This window comes from Elaeis guineensis, chromosome 9, assembly GCF_000442705.2.
Source record: "Elaeis guineensis isolate ETL-2024a chromosome 9, EG11, whole genome shotgun sequence".
NCBI classification, from domain to species: domain Eukaryota; kingdom Viridiplantae; phylum Streptophyta; class Magnoliopsida; order Arecales; family Arecaceae; genus Elaeis; species Elaeis guineensis.
In genome coordinates, this window is record NC_026001.2 from 90842046 (window position 1) to 90864518 (window position 22473).

Genomic DNA, 22473 nt, shown 5'->3' on the forward strand with positions numbered 1-22473 from the left:
GAGCTGCTCAAATAAATGAATGGACCTTGATTTGAGTCTGGAATATCATTTCCATGTTGACTTCGTGAGGGTGACCAGGAAGGCTTAGTAAAAGAGGGCATCTGAAGTACCCTGCAGCATTATAAAGATTTTATAACACTACAGATGATCAAGAAGATCTATGAAACTATTATATGGTTCCAATTGGGGTACCTTGAATCGACATAGGATCGGTTCCTCTAAAATAGTTTGAAAGAATGGCGGTTGAGAATTAAAATTGAGACCATCATTACTTCGGTGAGGCCCAATTTGGATTTCACCAAGATGATGCTCGATATCTTGAACTCTTCTTTTGAGCTCCTCCTTTTGTCTAGATCTTTTAGGCCTAAAAAAGTAGGTCAAGATTAAATCATCAGTGAAGGAAGAGCTTCTAAAAAATGCCTCCTTCTTTAGGCTCCAATAGGAGAAGGAAGAAGCTGCGATAGTGGGGGAGCAATGGGAGTGTTGCTGGAAAGTGGATCTCGGACTTCGGGAGTGAGATTGTCAATTGAGGTGGGAAGGAGTTGCATGAGGGTTTGGCTCTATGCATTGTTGTTGTCGTTCTATCACTTGCAATAGTTCCCACACAGCACCGATCAACATCAGGAGCCAAGGCATCAAGCGATGGTGCATCAATTATAGTCGGAGGTTGCACTGTGATAAACCTACGAGCAACACTATCTGGACTACGATGGATAGATTATCGGTGGGAGGTGATAAAGTTTTGTGCTCTCATCCACACCATGCTTTCTATTCTCTCAGAGGGGGCTGGACCCTTCTTCTAGCATCAATCTATTACCACAAGACTCCGGAGGGATACTGGAGTGGTTGGAGTAGGACACAGCTCAAAATCTGCGATGCCAAAGAGTACCTACAAAGGAAGTCTGCATTCGTCGGAAATATTTTGGTGAGGGAACCTTCTGACACCTAAGTTATCTGGAGCTTTAGAAACAATAGAGAGAAAAAAAATAAAAATCAGAAGAGTGGAGAGAATTCTCTTTCCTCCTCTCTGATTGTTTGTGTTTGCTTGTCGCTTACTTAAGGATCTCCTTCATATTTTTTTATATAGAGTTTGAGTTCGTAGGCTACTAGCTGGAATCTGTAAGTTTGTTAGGCCTAGCTCTATAGACCGTTAAGTCATATTCTGACCTTTATCGGGGATGGAATCTCTCTCACCTCCTCTGAATCGAGGTTGGTAGTCGTGGATGATAGGTGCATGCTTTACCCATATGGCTGGTTGATTTGGTGGTCCTGGGTCCACCGTTGGTGGGACCTCACTATGTTATCTTGGATGTGCCTCAATGAAAGATTGAATCCTGCCGATGGATCTCTCTTGCATCAACTACCAACATTTGTTGTCGTTATTTTTTAGGATGAGGAATTTAGTTATCCAAATGTATGTTGAAGTCATCACCAAAAATTCTTTGGGACCTCCTTCTTTAAAAAAAAGAAAAAAAAAAAGAAAATTGTTGCTTGAGCTTTTATATCCCTTGTCCAATAGGCTTTATGTCCTTGGTGTTCTCACGGTGCTGTTAGGGTGAAAATTCATTTAAATTTTGATTAATTTGCTTAGTTATGTTATAATCTTGTCAAGTAAAAAGATAATAGAAATATGTCTCACTAGTTGGTGCCTTTAATCTTGAGTAGCCTCATCCAAAGGCTAAGAATGGTCCTTAGTTTTCGTAAACTTCTGATTCTTTGTTTGTGTGTGCCATTTGTTAATCAGTCTTAATAATTATCATTTATATTTTTGATTTTCACATATAAATAGACTTGTTTTAATTCATGATTATACATTTTTTAGACTCACCATAAAATAGCCTTAAAAATTGAAATGAAGGGTCACTAGTAAAATGTCATACAAGGACTATATATAAAAAAATAGTTAATTTAGAGGAAAATCTGAATTTCTTCACATTAATTATACATAAAATATCCAAAATATTATATATAAACAAAAGTTCCCACCAAATACAAGATGGTGTCAAATGAGGACATGTCTAGGATGAGAGGACCTAGACAAGCACATATTTGGTCACCTATCGCTTATATGGTTGATGGATCTTGCATACTTATAGAGGACAAGGAATCAAGTAATACCTTAGCTAGATTTTTTTAATGAGATCTGTTGGGTGGATGTCTGGCCAGGACACCACCTCCCAAGATCTTTTCAGTACCACGCGATGCAGCAGGAAGAAAGAAGAAACAAAATAAAAGAAAAAACAATCAAAATATGTGGATCAGCCACAAAAGGGCTCGCCTCCACGGGGCATGCAAACTTCACTATGAAAAGAAAATTTTACAAGAGGAGACCTCACCCTCAACCCTTGTACATCCAATTCTCTCTCACATAAAGTTCCCCTCACAAAAGCTCTCTCTCTCTTGGAGACCCCCCTGAACCCCTGAAGAGCCTGATGACCGCTGTCCAGGAGCCTCCTGCTCCTCTCTCACAGCGCTCTCGCCCCTCTCTCTCTCTTCTCGATTTGTACGGCGGCGAGAAAACGACCACGCCCTCCTCTGTTTCGTCTCAGGCCTTTTTAAAGGCTTAAACGTAGGTTTAAACTTGATTAGAGAGGGATTAGGAGTCCTAAACAAAGCCAAAAAACCTCCTAGACCGTCGGATCAAGACCGGGAGCCACCTGGGCCGTTGGATCGTGCTCCGGTCCACGGAATAGTACTGTGGACCGCGAGAAACGTATGGAAAACGCCCACGCGGTCCACAGACCGCGCCGTGGACCACCCGGTCCACGGTGGATCGGGGCAAGGGGGCTAGCAGGCCTGGGTCGCGCGTCCCGCGCGGGCCTGGGTCCTGCGTCCCATGCGGACCTGGGACGCGCATCCCGCACGCCGCCGCCTGCGGCCGCGCCGCCGTCGCCCGTCGGCAGTCCTCCGCCGCCTCGATTCTCGTGCCGACTTCAAAAGCTCGTATCTCCTCCATCCGAGCTCCGATTCAGGTGATCTTGGTCTCGTTGGACTCCATTTTTTGCCGCAAACCTCATTGTGGGCTCAATATGGGCTGAATCTTAAGATATCAAATCCTAACAATCTCCACCTCGACTCGATATTCGGCCTCCTCCAAACTCTGAGAGCTTCTGGATCTCCTCGCCTCCATGCCCTGGGGCAATCGCCTGCTGATCATGGATGGGCAAACATGGGAGTCGAGCCAAGCTGCTCGATCCCATCTCCATCGTATGCTGTACTCCTCCTGACCTGAGACCTGCTCGGGGCATCATCCTGCGGCAATAGGAATCTTACCTTGCGACGTCGCCTCTCGTCCTCCCGAGTCTCCTGTCTCGTGCCCGATCCGCCTCCTGGAGCTCCACCTCGCTCTGGGCTCCACCTGACTCCCGATGCTCCATCTCGCACTGGGCTCCCTGCCAGGTAATAATGTCCTCTGCTCTCCTTCTTTCCCTCCAGCACAATCCTATCGCCGCGTAGCACCCTCAGGATTCCTCCACCAGCTACCGTCCTGTAGCCTCTCGAATCCAGTCTGCTAAGTGAGATAAGATTTCGTCTGAAATTGGGTATGTATCGGACCTCCCCCAATCTCTTCACTGTACCATCATGTGTCCTCCAGCTGACCGTCCCAATGCCTCTGATCGCACAGCTCGATTCATCCGGCAGATATACAGTGCCCTCACTGTTCTCCAGGGAGTCAAACTGCTCCTCTCTGCAACACACATGATAGGAGCATGCAGAATCTAATATCCACTGTTGGGAAGAAGTAGATACCTCATCAGATATCTCTAGGACATCTCCATCTGAATCGCTGCCGGCCGTCGCTACAGCAGCCACCGTCCGATTTTTCAGTTGAGGGCAATCTCTGGCTAGATGCCCCAACTCCTCACACCGGTAACACCTGGTTTTGCTCAAGTCCCTCCTGGACTTAGACCGCCCTCGATGCGATCTCTTGTCGCTCCGTCTACCGCCTCCTGCTTTTCCAGAAGCCACCAAAGCTGAGCTACCGCCACCTGAGCTCGAAGCTGGGTTCTCCCTCCTGAGAACCTCATTCTGGAGTATCGTCGCGGTGACCTCGTCCATCTTGATAGTGCTCTTCCCCACTAGAAGAGCAGTCACCAAGGACTCGTACGAAGGGGGAAGCGACGCCAGCAAAACCAGCACCCTGGTCCTCTCCTCAACGTTCTCGCCAACGCTGAGAAGGTCGGTGAGGATCTTCTGGAAGTGGCTCAAATGCTCCTGCACGCTCTATCCCTTAGTCATCCACAGTTGGTAAAACTGCCTCCAGAGGAAAAGAGTGTTGGTGAGAGACTTCGCCATGTACAACTCCTCGAGCTTCGACCACAGCACCGTCGGAGAAATCTCGCTCAGCACATGGATCACCACCTCATCCGCCAGGTACATGCGGATGGTACTCACCGCCTGCATCTGTAGCCGTTTCCAATCCCGCACCTCCATGGTGGTCGACTTCTCATCGCACAAGAGAGCATCGATCAACCCCTGTTGGATGAGCACGTCCTTCACCCTTGCCTGCCACAAGGAGAAATTGCTCTTACCATCGAACTTGTTGATCTCCATCTTGATTGTTCCTGTTTTCTCCATCTTCAGTCTTGCTCACCACCACTGCAATCTGCGTTCTTGTACCGCCTTGCTCTGATACCACTTGTTGGGTGGATGTCTGGCCAGGACACCACCTCCCAAGATCCTTTCAGTACCACGTGATGCAGCAGGAAGAAAGAAGAAACAAAATAAAAGAAAAAACAATCAAAATACGTGGATCAGCCACAAAAGGGCTCGCCTCCACGGGGCATGCAAACTTCACTATGAAAAGAAAATTTTACAAGAGGAGACCTCACCCTCAACCCTTGTACACCCAATTCTCTCTCACATAAAGTTCCCCTCACAAAAGCTCTCTCTCTCTTGGAGACCCCCCTGAACCCTTGAAGAGCCTGGCGACCGCTGTCCAGGAGCCTCCTGCTCCTCTCTCACAGTGCTCTCGCCCCTCTCTCTCTCTTCTTGGTTCGTACGGTGGCGAGAAAACAACCACGCCCTCCTCTGTTTCGTCTCAGGCCTTTTTAAAGGCTTAAACGTAGGTTTAAACTTGATTAGAGAGGGATTAGGAGTCCTAAACAAAGCCAAAAAAACCTCCTGGACCGTCGGATCAAGACCGAGAGCCACCTGGGCCGTTGGATCGCGCTCCGGTCCACGGAATAGTGCCGTGGACCGCGAGAAACGCGTGGGAAACGCCCACGCGGTCCACAGACCATGCCGTGGACCACCCGGTCCACGGTGGACCGGGGCAAGGGGGCTAGCAGGCCTGGGTCGCGCGTCCCGCGTGGGCCTGGGCCTGGGTCGCGCGTCCCGCACTGGACTGGGTCGCGCATCCCGTGTGGGCCTGGGTCCCGCATCCCACGCGGACCTGGGACGCGCGTCCCGCGCGCCGCCGCCTGTGGCCGCGCCGCTGCCGCCCGCCGCCGGTCGCCGGCGGTCCTCCGTCGCCTCGATTCTCGTGCCAACTTCAAAAGCTCGTATCTCCTCCATCCGAGCTCTGATTCAGGTGATCTTAGTCTCGTTGGACTCCGTTTTTCACCGCGAACCTCGCTGTGGGCTGAATCTTGAGGCGTCAAATCCTAACAAGATCTAAGCTGCTACAAATAGTATCAAAGTGGATCCGGTTCATAACTTCATGTGAAGTAGAAGATATTGTAGTACTATACCATTTAGCTTGGACCACAAGCTGATCTTTGTATTTATAATTAGATTTAATTGGATTTAGATTTCTAGCCTAGCGAAGATACTTGAAATTAAATAAGGAAGCTACCTTGAGTTGTGTGTGGTTAGACTCGATAGGTATACTATAGCTTTGATGCCATTAATGACGAGACTTGATAGGTATACCTTAGCTTTGATGCCATTAATGATGATATAAGATGCATAATAAGAAGATGAAGGCTATTGTTATGTGCTATAATGGCATAGGGAAATTACGATCGGGTTAGGTCCTATAATGACACATGACGAGATTTTATGGAACACTCAAAGATACTTGATTATTTTTACTCAGTTTATGATCATCGATGGTGGCATCTAATGGAAAGAGAAAGAGAGGAGGAGTGAAGAGAGAAGAAAAGATTTTACTCTATCTCTTACATTTTATGGCTTGTTTTCACCTTTTCCCACGATTTTTATTCTATCTTACCTATGCATCATAAATAGGAAGTTGGTGGCAGCTAAGCCTAGTTTCAGATTCATGTTTTGTATCCACCTCCTCTGGGAGTGGTTGTGCACTAAATGGATTGTGAACTGCCATGTAGCTTAGACCCATCCCTCAAACCCCCGCGGCTTTTAAAGATTCATTTTTGACAAAGATAAAAGTTATATTACTCTTTTTTTTTGATAGATGGTGTTATGGAGGTCGGTGCATGTCTTTATAATTGCATGGTTCCTAAAAATAATGATAAAAAATAATGCTTCACATAGTATAATGCACTTCAAAAACTCTTGCTCTTCTTTCGTTGTTGATCCAACTTTTCTTCCTCGCACTTCCTCTCTTTTGATCATTGAGGTGTGAGGAGATTGAGGAATCCCATAGTCATTGTTATTATGGAAACCAATTAAGCTAAATAAAGCATGCTTTAGAATAGACAACCATTGATGACATTGCAACCCTTATATGTTATCAAAGATCCCTGTTGAATACATCCACTGGCTGTACACATTAATATAAGACAATAGTCATCTCCTTTGCATGCAAAATGAAATTTCTATATGGCTGAGATCTGCCAGTTGCATTGTTTCAGGTGAAATTAAGCATGCTTCATGATATACTTGCACTTTAGCCATCCTAGAAATCATATGGCATTTGTATATTGGTCTGATAATTGCATGTTGTATATCTCATGAGAACTTAATTTACTTATGTATGTGCACAAATTTAGCATGACAATACACTTGTGTGTGTGAAGTCATTTGTCAGTAGATTAGACATGTATTTGAGGTGTAGCAACAATGGTAAATGATGATTTAATGATGAAGTTTCAATTTAACCATAATTGAAGAGAATATTGTCCTGTAATCGTTTTAGTTAAATCATGTGCATTCAAATTATATCTGATTATATTATTACTAGAAATCAATCATGGTTAAAGATCATTCACTATAAGAATATTGAATATTAGCGATAATATTAGTGACGGAAAATTTTTTTTGTTGCTAATAATACTTTTTAGCCGCCACAAAACCAATCAAAAATCTTGCCATCGCTAGTACTATCAGCGACGGCAATTTAATTATTAGTAATGACAAAAATCATCGCTAAAAGTATTTAAATTTTTTTTTATAATATTTAAATATAAAATAATTACTAGTGACGGTGAATTGAGATTATTAGTGATGGAAATCTTGCCGTCGCTAATAATTTTTTTAAAAAATTTGAATAATAATTTAAAAAATATTTTTTTAAAAAATATTAGTGATGAAATTAGCAATGGTGATAATATTTCATCACTAATAATCTAAAAAATAATTTAAGTTCAACTCGAATTTATTTCGAACCTGATTCGAATCCAATTCGAAATTCTATCAAATCTAATTTAATTAGACTTTGAATCTAAGTCTTACTTGGATTATAAAATTTAATTAGTCTCAAATTAAATCAAATTAATTAAATTAAATCTGATTAAAATTAATTAGATAAAAATAATTTTTAATTTAGATTTAATCCGAATCTAATTCGAATCTGATACAAATCTAATTCGAAATCCTGTCAAATCTAATTCAATTAGACTTTGAATCTAAATCTCAATTATATTATAAAAATTAATTATTCTCAAATTAAATCAAGTCTCATTAAATTTAATCTAATTTAAATCAATTTAAAAAAATAATTTTTAATTTGGGTTCAATTCAAATTCGATTCGAATCTAATTCAAAATCCTGTCAAACCTAATTCAATTAGATTTTGAATCTAAGTCCTACTTGAATTATAAAATTTAATTAATCTCAAATTAAGATAAAACTATTTTAATTAAATTAAATTTAAATTAATTAAAAGAAAATAATTTTTAATTTGGATTTGATTCAAATCCAATTCGAACCCGATTCGAATTCAATTCGAAATCCTATCAATCCTAATTTAATTAGATTTTAAATCTAAATTTTATTTAAATTATAAAATTTAATTATCTTTAAATTAAGTTAAGCTTAATTAAATTTAATATAATTTAAATTAATTAAAAAATAATAATTTTTAATTTGGATTCAATTCGAATCCAATTCGAATTTAATTTGAAATCCTGTCAAACCTAAATCAATTAGACTTTGAATCCAAATCTTAAGTGGATTGTAAAATTCAATTACTCTCAAATTAAGTCAAGCTTAATTAAATTTAATCTGATTTAAATCAATTAAAAAAATAATTTTTAATTTGGGTTCAATTCAAATTCAATTCGAATTTGATTCGAATCAAATTCAAAATCCTATGAAGCATAATTTAGTTAGGCTTTGAATACAAGTCTTACTTAGATTATAAAGTTCAATTAAGCTCAAATTAAGTTAAGCCTACTTAAATTAAATCTAACTTAAATCAATTAGGAGCTGATCCATGATTCAATTCGAATTCAATTCGAATCTAATTCGAAATCTTATCAAACCTAATTCAATTAAGCTTTAAATCTAAGTTCTACTTAGATTATAAAACTCAATTATCCTCAAATTAAATCAAATCTAATTAAATTAAATCTGATTTAAATTAATTAAGACTGGATCCATAATTCAATTTGAATCCAATTCGAATTGGATTTGAATCTGATTCGAAATCAATTTGAATCTGATTTGAATCCAATTTGAAATCCTATCAAATCTAATTTAATTAGAATTTGAATCCAAGTTCTACTTGGATTATAAAACCTAATTAGCCTCAAATTAAGTCAAGTCTAATTAAATTAAATCTAATTTAAATCAATTAGAACTTGATCCATAAATTAATTAAGTCCAACAATTTAATAAAATCTAATAATGATTTTTAACACCTAAAAAATGATCAAGAAGAAAAAATTTGTTATTAAAATTTAATATTAAAAAATTTTAATAGTATTAGAGATGGCATTAGTGACAGAATAATATGCCATCACTTATAATTTAAAAAAAAATTATTTTAAAAATTTTAAAAAAATTAATATTAAAATTTGATATTTTAAAAAAATTTAGAAGTATTAGCGATGGCGGATGCATATTGATGACGGAAAATACCGTTGCTAATACCCTGGCAAGCAAAATGGATTTGTACCGACTGTATTACCGATGGCCACTATTGCCGTCGGTAATAGCCCGGCTAAACAACACCCCCAGCTCGTCGAAATGAAAAGAATTCCACACTCGTTCTCCTCTTGCCTGCAAATCCCCTCTTCTTCTCCTTCCCAACTTTTCCCCACCTCATCAATGCCTCCTCTTGACCGACGGTGACCCCCCTCCCCAACACATCCTTCTTGGCATTCCCTGCTCTCTGCGCATCCTCCTTTCCAGCGTCTCGACCCTGTCGGTGCCTCCTACGTCGTGGTCCCGGGCCCGTTGCCCCAGCCCCACCTCGTCTGCGGCCATGCTAACCCCGCTAGTGCCTCCTATGCCACGACCATGAGCTCGCGGCTGGGTCATGGCTGCCCCGACCCCATCGGTGCCTCCTACGCTGCGGCGCTGAGCCTGTCGCCTTAGCCTCACCTCGGTGCCTGTGGCTGCCTCGACCCCATCGGTGCCTCCTATGTCGTAGCCCCGAGCCAGCTGCCTCGACCTTGCCTCGCTCGTGGCCGCCCCGACCCCGACCCCACCGGTGCCTCCTACGCTACGGCCTCGAGGCTACCGCCCTGACCCCACCTCATTTGCAGCCACCCCAACTCCACCGGTGCCTCCTACACTGCAGCCCCAAGCCAGCCGCCCCGACCCTACCTCGCCTGTGGCTACCTCGATCCCATCGGTTGGACCCTGCGGCCACTGCCCCGACGGCCTCCTCATGGCCCTATCCCTGCTAGCTTGACCGTGCGGCCCCTACCCCGTAGCCTTGACCCTGTGGCCCCTACCCCGTGGCCCCATCCCGCACCAACGCATCTACTATTATGAGTATTAGTGATGGTATTAGTGATGGCTAGTATTGTCTCATGGTTAAATGTGCAGAGGAACTTGCAATGCCTTATTTTTCAATGGCTATATTTTTATGGTTGCCTTCTTATTTTTTTTGATGATGATCCAAACTAAATGGATATTAAAAGAACTGGCCTCTTTTTTTTTTCCCATATGATGTCTTAAAACTGATGGATGCCGATGGATTTTGGTTGTTATATTTTTATGATTGTCTTTTTATTTTTCTTGATGATGATCCAAACTAAATGGATATTGAAGAGACTGACTTCTTTTTCTTCTATCCATATGATGTCTTAAAGTTGATGGATGCCATTGGATTTTACTTGCTATACTCTTATGGTTGGCTTCTTATTTTTTTTCATGATGATTCAAACTTAATTAATGGATATTGAAGGGAATGACTCCACAAATTGATATGGACTCTTTTTCTTGTTCCCATATGATGTCTAAAATCTGATGGATGCCCATAAATTTTGCTTGCCATTTTCGAGGACAACAAAAGATTTTACACAATGAGAATTGATCTCTTCTTCTATATGTTCGGAGTTCTACATCTTTTTTTCTCCCTTTGGGAGGTCATTAGCCCTAGAGCAGCAACTTGCTGGTACACTATGGACTGAAACTTATCTTCCCTTAAACATCCCCCATAAATAGTAATTTTTTTGGAATCCTACAAGTCTAAGAAGTCATGGACTAGGGCTCCACTTGCCTAAATATCTATTTATTTTTACTAGATCAACTTGATGCCTCTAGTAATGTTGTCCTTGATCGGTGGCAGATGATGCATCACAACAGACCTATCCCTAAACCCACCAATCGATGTCGATCCTTCATCAAAGAGATCAGATGTTATGTAAGATTGTTAGTTAGCATCTGCAATATATCAGCAGAAAAATGATTTTGATCCAATAATGCATGATAATGTGTTGGTCTGCATGACTATAAATATAGAAGTCAAACTCCATCGAATAACCAATACTCACGATAAGTTGCCTTTCATCGAAGAAGAACTACTTCTTGTAGAAACTAGGATGCTCCAAAGGGAATTGGAATCGTACATCATCAAGATCTGGATAAAAGTAGCCTATTGATGCAGTTAGGTACCTTTTTTCTAATTTATGTTTCAGACTAATGTTGCTCATTTTTTCTTTAGTCATAAATTATGCACATTACTTTTATGAACGTGGTATAAAGTTAGGGTATCATGATATATAGTTAAATAAATATGATACATAGTTATTTTATTCTAATGTATAATTAATACAATATGATATATATTTATTTTTATTTTTAGAGATTATAGATCATATCTTTTTGAGGTCGGAGCCATCACAGTCGAGGAGGGAGCTCTGGAGGAGAGAGCTCTCATGCAGCCAGCTCATATGGTTCTACGGCACACATGTTATATAGTAAACTTTAATACTTTAGTTATTTTTTTTATATTATTTTATATTTTATTATTTAATATAATATTTTTATGATGTCTTGATACTCTCAAGTTCAGACGATAGGGGTCACCAGTGACCCCACAGTCACACGCAATAGTGATCAATTCTTAGACACAGAGGCATGGTAGAGGACCTATTCAACTCACGGTATCTTTAACTCGGTCAGAGGATAGAGAGCTCATTCATATTCAAAGCCGCTCGTAAGTATTATATCTTTACTGAATATATTTAAAATTTAATCATTGTAGAGTCTAACATTTATTTATCAAAATTAATTTTGCAGCATATTTAAAGAGAGCCCCGTGCCTCGTGTGGTTACTGGGATCATCCGATGATTGATGTCGAAGCTAGTGGACACATCTTCAATTGGCCATTGAGGGCACATGATGCAGTCTGAGAGATATTTCAGGCAAGTCAAAGATGTTTAATTTAATAATTCACGATAGATTTTTATTCTATTTATTAATACATGCTTGCTTCTACTTGCAGGATTACTATCGTTCTTATCTCCTCAGGATGAGGAGATAGACCGTCCGATCTTCAAGCAGGTGGCCATACATAGGTTTTGAGATAGACTATATAGTCTATGACAGTCCATCATCAAGTATTTCGATTCTCAATCACCATCGGACTGGAAGTCCTACAAAGAGCACTGGATGCAGGTGGATGTATGGAAGGTCCTCTATGATTAATGGAGCAACGAGGAGTACGCTAATAGGTAGCAAAGGATTCGATAGAATCGAACTGTCCAGTAGGATTCTATCAATTATACGGGCGGCTCCATCGGCACACATGTTGTGGTCAACAGACTAGTAAAAAATCTATACTAAAATTCTTCATTAGAACTATAAAAACTCTTATATGCATATTTTAATTAATTTAATTTTATTATTTACTTATTGTAGATACGGCAACTGGATTATCTACCAAATCAATTGCAGTTTTGACAGGCCACACACCAATCTAAGAGAACTAATGATTATTTAGATTCTACATTGTGATAGATTGTGGTAAGAGCTTCAAACTTTATTTACTAACTAAGTTGTTATAGGATGTAATTTTTATATTAGAACTAATGTATTTCTGAACTGTGCAGACACATTATGCGGTGTACGTTGCTGAGAGGTATGGTGATGATCTATTTTTTTAGCCTCCTTGACCTTGAGGGATGGCTCAGTGCCACCAAGGGGGTGAGTAGGAGTCGGATGATAGGATTCGACCACACCTTCAATCTTCTATTAGCTCAATATCCTTCAGCATCCTCACAGGTCTCGATGTCCCAAACCTGAAGTGATGCGCATATGGAGGAGGTCGTGCAGAGGCTTCTGAGTTAGTGACCTCAAAGCCTCCTGAATGCCATCCGCGATACGATCATGGAGCTTCTTCAGGACTCACAGCTACGTGATCAGTTGGACTCATCGTCTCAGCCATCACATCAGATAATTATATTACTAAATTTTTTTACTTGTTTTAAATTTTTATATTTAGAAGCTTCATGTATTTAGATTTGAGTTTGAAAAGGAGATCTAGAGATTAAAAATTTAATCTAACTATTCAATCAATGGGTCGGTGGTATCTATAGCTCTGTATCATCGAATGAAATATATAACAATAATTTATTCAAGAATCAGAGGAGTATATCGAAAGATACATCTCCATATTGAAAGATATGCATCCACATCAAAATTTACTAATATTATTTTATTTTTTTATTACAGGATGCTGAGACATCCAGCTCTCATCTACCAGCTGCTGGAGAGGAACAGGAGGAAGAGGAGGTGAATGACGATGAAGATCGATCCTAATTTTTTTTAATGTATCATATTTTTTTTTATACTGCTTATAAAAAAATTATATAATTTATATTTTTAATATAATATAATTAAGTTTTAATTTTTAATTATCATATTATCTTTGGATTTTAATTATAACAGGTATTAGAAATCATAGTTCATTGTGATTAATTAAAATAGATTTTAAAAAATATTATTATTAAATTTTAAAAAAATAAAATTAATTATTAGCATGGTATTAGCGATGAAGAATACCGTCTCTAATACTTATTAGCTACAGCATTAGCAACGATAATACCGTCGCTAATATTTTTTTTAAAAAATTATTTAATTTAAAAATTAAAAAAAATTAGAGATGGTACTAGCGATGGTGTATTGGTTGCTAATAATTATTAGCGACGTTAGCGACGGCATTAGCTACGCAAAATATCATTATTAATATTTTTTAAAAATTTTTAAAAATTTAATTTAAAATTTTAAAAATTATTAGCAACGAAATTTTTTCATCGCTAAAGCCATCGCTAATAGCCTTATTAGTGACGGCTAGAATTTCTGTCGCTAATAAGGATATTTAGCGATCAGATTTTTTTAGATTGGTTGTTACGACGGAATTAGTGACGGTGAGATTATTAGCTACGGTAAGTAGACTATTAGTGATGGCAACTAGTCATCGCTAATAGTTTGGATTCTTATAGTGATTTTTGAACTAAAACTTATTATGTGTATAATTTTAGTCTAACTTGGGCTTAGGTCTACCAAAATACAATTCTAATAGCCGAGTTCATCTGAACATGATGCAAATTTGAAAAATGATGTGCTAAACCTTCATTCTCATCCTAATGCGGTCATCCTGTTAGGTGGGGCCATGTAATTTCCACTATTGTCTTTGTATTACCCATTTGATTGTCCAAACATGCTTCAATATGTCAATTTTATGATAGCACATATCTCGTCCAATTGCATATAGTAGAGTCCTTCCTCGTAAACCACAATCAAAGAACTTCTTTGTATTTTTGTGTACGTTGCGTGACTGACTTGTATTCTAACACTAAAAAAATAGATATAGACGGAATCTATACGCAAAATACCAGCCCATTTATAACTGGATAATTGATGTATCAATCCTCTTTCATATTTCTAACCTTTCAATCATGCCAAATAAATGTCCTAGTCTTTTAGTTACATATAAAATAAACTAAGATATTACTGACCTTTCATATACTTGACCCCACCTAACAAGTAAATCAATCCTTGGCAATGTCAATTAATAATGCAACGTACCCTTTTTCAAATAGCATACTCGCTTGTATCAATGCTAGTACAGTACAAATTTCACACAAAAAAAGTTATAGAGATGATATGTAAGATCGCCATTACCTTTCTCCCAGATGGAATATATAAATTTAATACAAGGTTATAGATAAGAGGATCAGTAGTAATTAAAGTAGACATAATCTTTTTATCTTTTTTGTGAAGAGATTTTTGTATTACTTCATTCTTTCTTAGTTTTCACCTAAAATTATATTTTTTACACCTTTCCAACCAAAACCATGTCCTAATCCTACTAGCCCTTGAGAAGTGTTTCCTAGTTTTGCTAATTTGTTAGGCCATCACCACTGAATAATATATCTGACTCTACAATTCCTTGTCACTTGAGATTAAAGGTGGCAATGGAGTAGGTTGGGTCAGATATGGATTAGATGTAGGTTAAGGTTTGAATCCGAATCTTTTTATTAAATAGATAATCCAATCCAATCCATATAATTCTTCTATTAAATAAGTAAAAGAAGATTAAATAGATTAAAAGGGTTAAATAAATTCAATTGATCGGATTAAATAAGTCAGAAATAGATTAAGTAGATTTTAAATAGATTAAATAGATTAAATATGTCAATTTAACTCAATTATTAAGTAGGCCAAAATGGATTAAACGGGTTAAAGATCAATCTAAATCTAACCTATTTAATAAATAACTCCAATCATATTAACACATTTATGATCAAAACTTATTAATATCGAATATAAATCTGTTTAAAGCGAGTCATTTGTTGGTTGGATTGACGAGTTTGGACCATAAATTGTCATCCTGACATAAGATGAGGTATGGCTCAATGTTGAAAAGTCTTGACCCTTACTTTCACGCTCGTATTTCTCAATATCTTGGTTACATATACCTTGGCATAGGTTTGGCTTTTGGTACAAAGTTTGATTTGTATCATGAGCACAAAAAAATAATAAAACTTTTTTTCATGATTTGGCCGTTGGATTGCATCCTATACAAATTTCAAAGTACTCCAAGCCTTCATTCCTCTATTTGTATATAATTATTGTGATTCAGATTCGTGCAAAGGGAGGTGAAGCCTTCTTTAGATGCAACCCGTCCTATGGCGTGTGTCGTAATGCACCTCTCAGTTTTTTTGTAATAGAATGGAACAAGCGTCTTACGTCTAGCCTCTAAGGTTGTCGAGTCACATGCCTTTACGAACCAGTAGCAGACATTATCAGACATTCACCAACAACATATTGACACGTGTCCCCAATTTATTCCTCCACCTCCCCGTCCACCTTCGCTGTAAGAAAACCACTCGTTTCTGAAAGGGCCCCTTCTCCCCTCCAAACAATGCTGCACTCACAAATAATTTCGGTAGCCATCACATCTGACGTGGAAAGACATGAATGGAGAAGTTCTCTGGTACCTGTCGAGTCAGCCACTCAACATATGCCATGTCGATTAAAAATGCTTTTGGTAACTGTTTTGCTTAGTGTATCTTTTCATGCTCTCTAACCCAACAATTATGGGAAGCAGACGAGGGACCGAAAGATAAAAGTTAGCAATGAGAAGAAAACTCTCCGCCGAAACCTCGCATAGAAAGAGACAAAAACGATAATAAAATAATTATTAAATGACTCCAAGCTGAAACTCCCACTACTTTTCTCTCTCTCGCGTTCTACAAATAGAAAGGAGCTCTCTTCCTTCTCTTCTCCCAACCAAAAGCTTTCCCCTTAGCTCTCTTAGATTCTCTTCCAGCGATCTTAGAGAGAAAGATAGAGAAGAGAGAAAATGGGGAGGGGAAGGGTGGAGCTGAAGAGAATCGAGAACAAGATCAATCGCCAGGTGACTTTCGCGAAGCGGCGGAATGGGCTCCTCAAGAAGGCCTACGAGCTCTCCGTCCTCTGCGACGCCGAGGTCGCTCTCATCATCTTCTCCAACCGCGGGAAGCTTTACGAGTTCTGCAGCAGCTCCAGGTAACAGGCAGAGGACGAGAACTGGGTGAAAAAAGGATCAAAAAAAAGAGTTTTCTTTTTTGATGCTTTTTTTGGTTTAGACGCCTTGGATGTTCTGTTAGCTTTCTTGGTTTTGATCTGTTTCCCGTTTTAGATCTTGGGGAGGGAGTGTTCCAGTTGCGGTTCGTATGCTAGGTTTCCGTTTTGGTGAAACGATGGAAAGGAGGTCAGATCCGCTGAGAAAAAAAATCTGTGATCTATAAAAAACGTCACTCTATGGTTTTCATTTATACTTTTCTTCTTGTACTGAGGAATGGAGTGATCTAAGGTTTTTAATGAGTTACAGAGCATCAGATATGTGGAAAGATGGTGATCTAGTTGCACCAGCTCTAGCTTTAAGGTTTAGGGTTTTGTGTTTCTCAGATCTGCTGTCTTCCTTTCATAATTTCTTTCAAATCTCTTTCTTTCACCCTTGGATGGGTTTTGATAGTTTTTCTCTTCGTAAATCTGGGACTTTTTTGATAATTTTTTTGGCGGTTGTGAGGAATAGTGCGCTAGCTCTCCGATACCTGCTCGAAAGTCCTTGGTTTTCTCTCCTCCGATCTCCGTTAGAAATCTTTTGGAAACTTTTAGGGTTTGCCAGTTTTGTCGTTTTCAAGCTGTGAAATTTATGTCGTTCGATTCGTTTCAAGGTTTCTTCTAGGTAAAGAAAAAAATACTAAAAGAAACGGTCTTTTCGAGTTACTACGACATGAAATCTAGGTTGAGACGCCCATCAGTCGTGTTTTTCTGTGAAGAAAAAGTTGGTTGCTTTTTAAGTCTTCCAGGAATTCTACTTTTGTTTTCTGGTTTTCAGGTTGTCTAGGTTTCGTGTGTGGATTACTCATATGTACGTGGTAATAACCATTCGGTTCAAGCTTGTGCGGTAGAGCTTGTGCATGGTCGTTTCCATGCTCAATATTCTCTGATTTGACCATTCTTTTATGCTTTAATTCTTATTACTTTTCTAGCGTTTTCAGTCATTTCTGTTGCTTTCCTGGCAATTAATTATGTTGAAGCTATATTTTGTAATTCTGAGTTTAGTGTGATGTCAAAGTCTCAGATTTCACTTACTGAAAAACATCTCAGATATCGAAGATATCTGCAATTTAACATATAAAATTTTCAACATTAGAAAAAGTTGGATTAAGTTATCATCATCTAGTGAAAGCATTTTGAATTTAAGATGTCATACATAATGGGAAGCACATAAAAATAAAAAAAAAAGACACGCTAAGGAAGATGATTTTAAGAATGTTTTTTTTTCCCCTCTTTCCCCATTCATTTTTCTCTTCCTGTAACACCAGATCCTATAATTCTTATTCTTCCTTTGGATCCTCTTTCTCTTATCCAAATGATGTAATGACCTCCAAGTCACTGTTCATTCCAGATCTCATGATTATCCTTCCCATCATCTTTTTTTTTTTTTTTTTTTTTTTTTCATGTAAAAATCATCTGTACTCATAGATATACTTTTTCTTTTTTCGTTGCCAATGGTTCTTCATGGTTAAGAAAATAGGAACAAGATACTGTTGATTTTTAGAAAAAGGCAAGGGAACTCCAAAGAGATTGTTCATAAAAATTCATATCGGAGACATGGAAACGGCAGGTTATAATTATTTTTTTGTAGTTTTCTTGAAATGATAGCTTTGATATTGTAGTTTGTTGCCGTAGTTTTGTATGGCTAGATGGTAACCTTTCAGGAATTATTATGCGGCAGCATGATACTGGAAGATGGTTGAAGGAGATCTTCAAATCTCTAATGTTTCATGCATTTAGTTTTCCTGGAGGAATCTAAAGTGTTATACACTAGGCTTGTGCTTTGTATCCTTTTGGAAACATATTCAGACTACAATTTCTGTGAAACTTTTGTTTTTACAGCATAAATCTTAGTAGCAACCCCCACCCCAATTGAAGTAAAAACAAATACTTAATGATGTCACTTCAATTAGTCATTTTGACATGCCACACTCCCTTCCTGTGTTGGATTACTAAACTTAATTTTACATGTAATGATGTTATATTTTGAGATGATATTTTCTAAGGTTAAACTTGTAATTTGGTGTAGTAGAAGTATTATAGGAGTCACAGTAAATATAGTAAGCATATCAAGTCATTTTCTAGATATTGTGAGAGAGTCAAGGAGCCATTGTTGGGTTAGTTCTTTGACCCTGAGTAAAAGATACCATATCTTCATATTTTGTAAAGAAAATAGTCCAGAAAAATTCTTAAGTCATATATAAATATATCAATTTGTTAATATTCATATTTCTTAGAGTTTTCATGCAATCATGGCTTTTGGAGTTTCTACATGATTTCTCTTAGAGTCCATGTATTGTATCTTTTGGATTATAATGATGCATTTATGTAAAGGATATTTGAAGGGTTATATTGTATCTATATAAATCTTTGTAATCAGTCATTTTATGTATAGGTAAGTAATAATTGAATAAAAAAATATTAATTAGTCTTCTATGTTATCCTCTCCTCTCCCCCTCAATATTAAAATAGATTAACTTAAAATTCTACTCGCTCCATTGTCACCAACATAATAGTATCAAAGCTAGCTTGGCAATGGCATGTAGAAATCCTCCAATCCCTTGTCTCATCAACAAGTTTGAATTGGTGTATCTAAATGGAGGCTTTGCTCAACTAATAAAATATTTGGAAGGTGTTTGATGGAGGCTTTGTGGAGCCTCAAGATGAGACCTCTTTAACGGCAAATCAAAGGAAGAGTTTGGGAGATTGAAGAAAAATGGATAAGAAAGCCCTCTACCTCATTCAACAAAGCTTAGACAAAGTCACATTTGAGAAGATTGTTGTCACTGCCACCACTTAAAATATATGGAAGATACTCCAAAATGCCTACAATAATTACAGGTTACAAAAGTTCACCTCCAAACCCTATAATGTAAATTTGAAGCCTTGTAAATCAAAAAATTAATCAGAGTCCATTTTGGACTACTTCATAAGAGTGCTAGCCATTCTAAGTCAATTGAAAAAATAATGATAAGTTGATGAATGATCCTCGAGTTGTAGAGAAAATTCTGCACTACTTGGATGCCAAGTTTGGTTACATCATGGTAGCCACTAAACAGCTAGAGGATTTTTTTTTTTTTTTCAAGGACAAAAACTTAATAAGGAGAAGCAAGGGCTATTGGAGCAAGTCCTTCAAAGCTAATTCTCTTTGAAAGAAGACAAAAAAAGATCAAAAGGGGCTATAGCTAAGGTCATGGTCAAAGCTGAAGTGGAGCTAATGGGCATAGTCGAGGATAAGGTAGGCATAGGAACAATGATGTTAAAAATAGCCCGAAAAGAGAATGAGAAACAGGATGTTCTTCTAATGACTAAAGATATGATGAGTCTAAAGTTCGTTATTACAATTACCGAAATCTTGGTTGTTATGTATTGTTGGTACGATGAATCTATTTATGTTAAAGAGAAAGCCAATTAAAGTATCATAAAGAATGATGAGAGCCCTTTCATTTGCAAGCACATGATGAAGATGGAGCTCACAATCTAGGTGTGTAGTTTCAAGATATCTACACGAGTAACTATATATGTGAAAAAATAAAGATATTCATGGAGCTAGATGAATTTGTGGGTGGCCAAGTTATTTTTGGATATTCATTAAAAGTTCTTGTAAAGATAAATAAAATCTTAATTCTATGAAGAAAGCTACTAATTTATCTCAAAGGTCCATAATGTGCTGAATATGAAGAATAGTAACTTGAGAATGAGACAACTCTTAGAAAAAAGTCTATGATATACATATAAAAAATCATAGTCTTATGATAAGAGAACAAAATAATAATTTGATTTTAAAAATTAAGATGAAAAAAAATTGAATGCTTATGCTAAATATCAGGATTGAAATTGCTATGTGATTGAATCCCACATGAAAGAAACTAATTAGTTTTGGCTTTCGAGATCTGCACATCTTAGTTTTAATTATCTAATGTTGCTATCTGGTAAGAAAATAGTGAATGGCTTGCCTCATATTGATCATTTAGAGCAATAATGTGAAGGATGTATTCTTGGCAAATACTCAATAAAGAGCTTTCCAAGAAAAGCATCTTATTGTGTAAAAAATCCACTTGAACTTATCCATACCAATATTGTGGATGAATCATATCTAATTCTTTTGGTAAACACTATTCCCTTTAATTGATGACTATATTAGAAAGGCATGAATTTACTTTTAAAGAAAAATTTTGAGGTGATTGGTGCTTTGAAGAAGTTCAAAGCATCCATAGAGAAATAAAGTGGCCACTCCATCAAAGCCATAAGATTGGGTTGAGGTGGTGAATTCACATTCATGATCTTTAAAGATTTTTGTGAAGAGTATAGCTTCTAGGATCTTTTGATAGATCCTTATTCTTGATCTAGGAGGAACATCGAACTAAATGTCTAGAGGTGGACCACTTTGGCCACTATCAGTAGGGCTGGATAAGCTTCGAAAGCAAAATCCATCATATCGAGTAGTTGAGTTACAAGCTAAACTTTCAAAGATCATAATCTAATCATACAACATCCAATTTTGATGATCTTTTTTTTTTAAAAAAATAAATTAGATGAGATCTACATCATGATGTCATGCCTTTTAAGGGGTGGTGTCTCTAGCAATCAGGCCCAAATTACTTTGTTTGGGGTCTAAAATGAATCGACAAACCAAATTTTTTTTTTTTAGATAAGATTTTAACAAGTATAGCTTTCAGTCTAAGAAGAATCTAGTGAAGCGATACAAGAAAAAATTGAAGTAAAGGAGTCCTACTAAAACTAAGAAGAGGAATCTGATCCAATCGTATAAGGATGAATATCTTTATAGACGTTAAGAAGAAGAATCTGATTTATATTAATTATGCAAGGATAGATCTTACTATTATAAATAAAGATTGTGTATCTCATTTTTAAATCAATCAATGCAAAAAAAATAGGACTTAAGCTATATTTTCAAAATTTTTATATCCTCTTTTAGTTTTTTTTTTTGTAATATTTGAGTTGAGTGGATGGAGAAAATTTTTTCTTCTCCTCGATCATATCAATTTCCCTCAACAAAATGGTATAACTGAGAAAAATAATATGACTGTCCTTGATATAGGCCGAAGCATGTTGAATAGTGGGAACCTACCAAAAAAGTCATGGACCATTGTAGTGGATTGCCCTATCTATTTGTCAAATAGATGCCCACAAGAAGCCTATAGTAGAATACTCCACAAAAAGCATGAATGAAGAGGATGCCAAATATATCACATTTGGATGTTTTTGGGAGCATTGCCTATGCCTATGTGCATACTAAAGAAGAGTTAAGCTTCATGATAAGAGTGCCAAGTATATCTTCCTTGAGTATGATACTAGATTCAAATTTTAGAAGTTGCTTGGCCAAATATTTCTAAATTATATGTGAGTGGGGATATAGATTTTGATAAAGAAGATATTAAAAATTTGCATACTAGTATGAAAGAGATCAAAGAGTATGAAAAGAATTTTAAAGAATATTTCTTGCCATTATCACCATCCTCTCATCCTTTTTGGTAGTCCACAAAAGAAGAGTCTAAAAAAACTCTACACAGTAATAGTTAGCCTAACCCTTGTTTGCCTCCTTCCCGTTTGCAAACATAGAGTTTAGATAAGTATATCATAATAATAAATAGAATTAGATGAGAAAGTTAAAGCAACAGAAAGAACAATATATAGGATTTAGCTACTCTTATAAAGAGCCCAAGAGATGATTAGTATGAAGTGGATTTTTAAAGCAAAGAAGAATGTAAAAGTGATATGAAGAAGTATAAAGAAAAATTGATGGCATGAGTATGATGAGGTATTGACACTATTTTCTAAATGAAAACTATTAGATTGAT

At 37.5% G+C, this 22473-nt stretch overlaps 1 protein-coding gene across 2 annotated transcripts in view; it reads left to right on the forward strand.

Moving 5' to 3' along the window:
• The first annotated feature begins 16311 nt into the window (after window positions 1-16311).
• Window positions 16312-22473, forward strand: part of LOC105042148 (agamous-like MADS-box protein AGL9 homolog) — a 29284-nt gene continuing 23122 nt past the window's right edge. Inside the window, exon 1 of one of the 2 annotated variants that reach the window (XM_073242945.1) lies at window positions 16312-16594. In XM_073242945.1, the coding sequence (XP_073099046.1) occupies window positions 16410-16594 (185 nt within the window). In that variant the 5' untranslated portion in view covers window positions 16312-16409. 2 annotated transcript variants of the gene reach the window in all.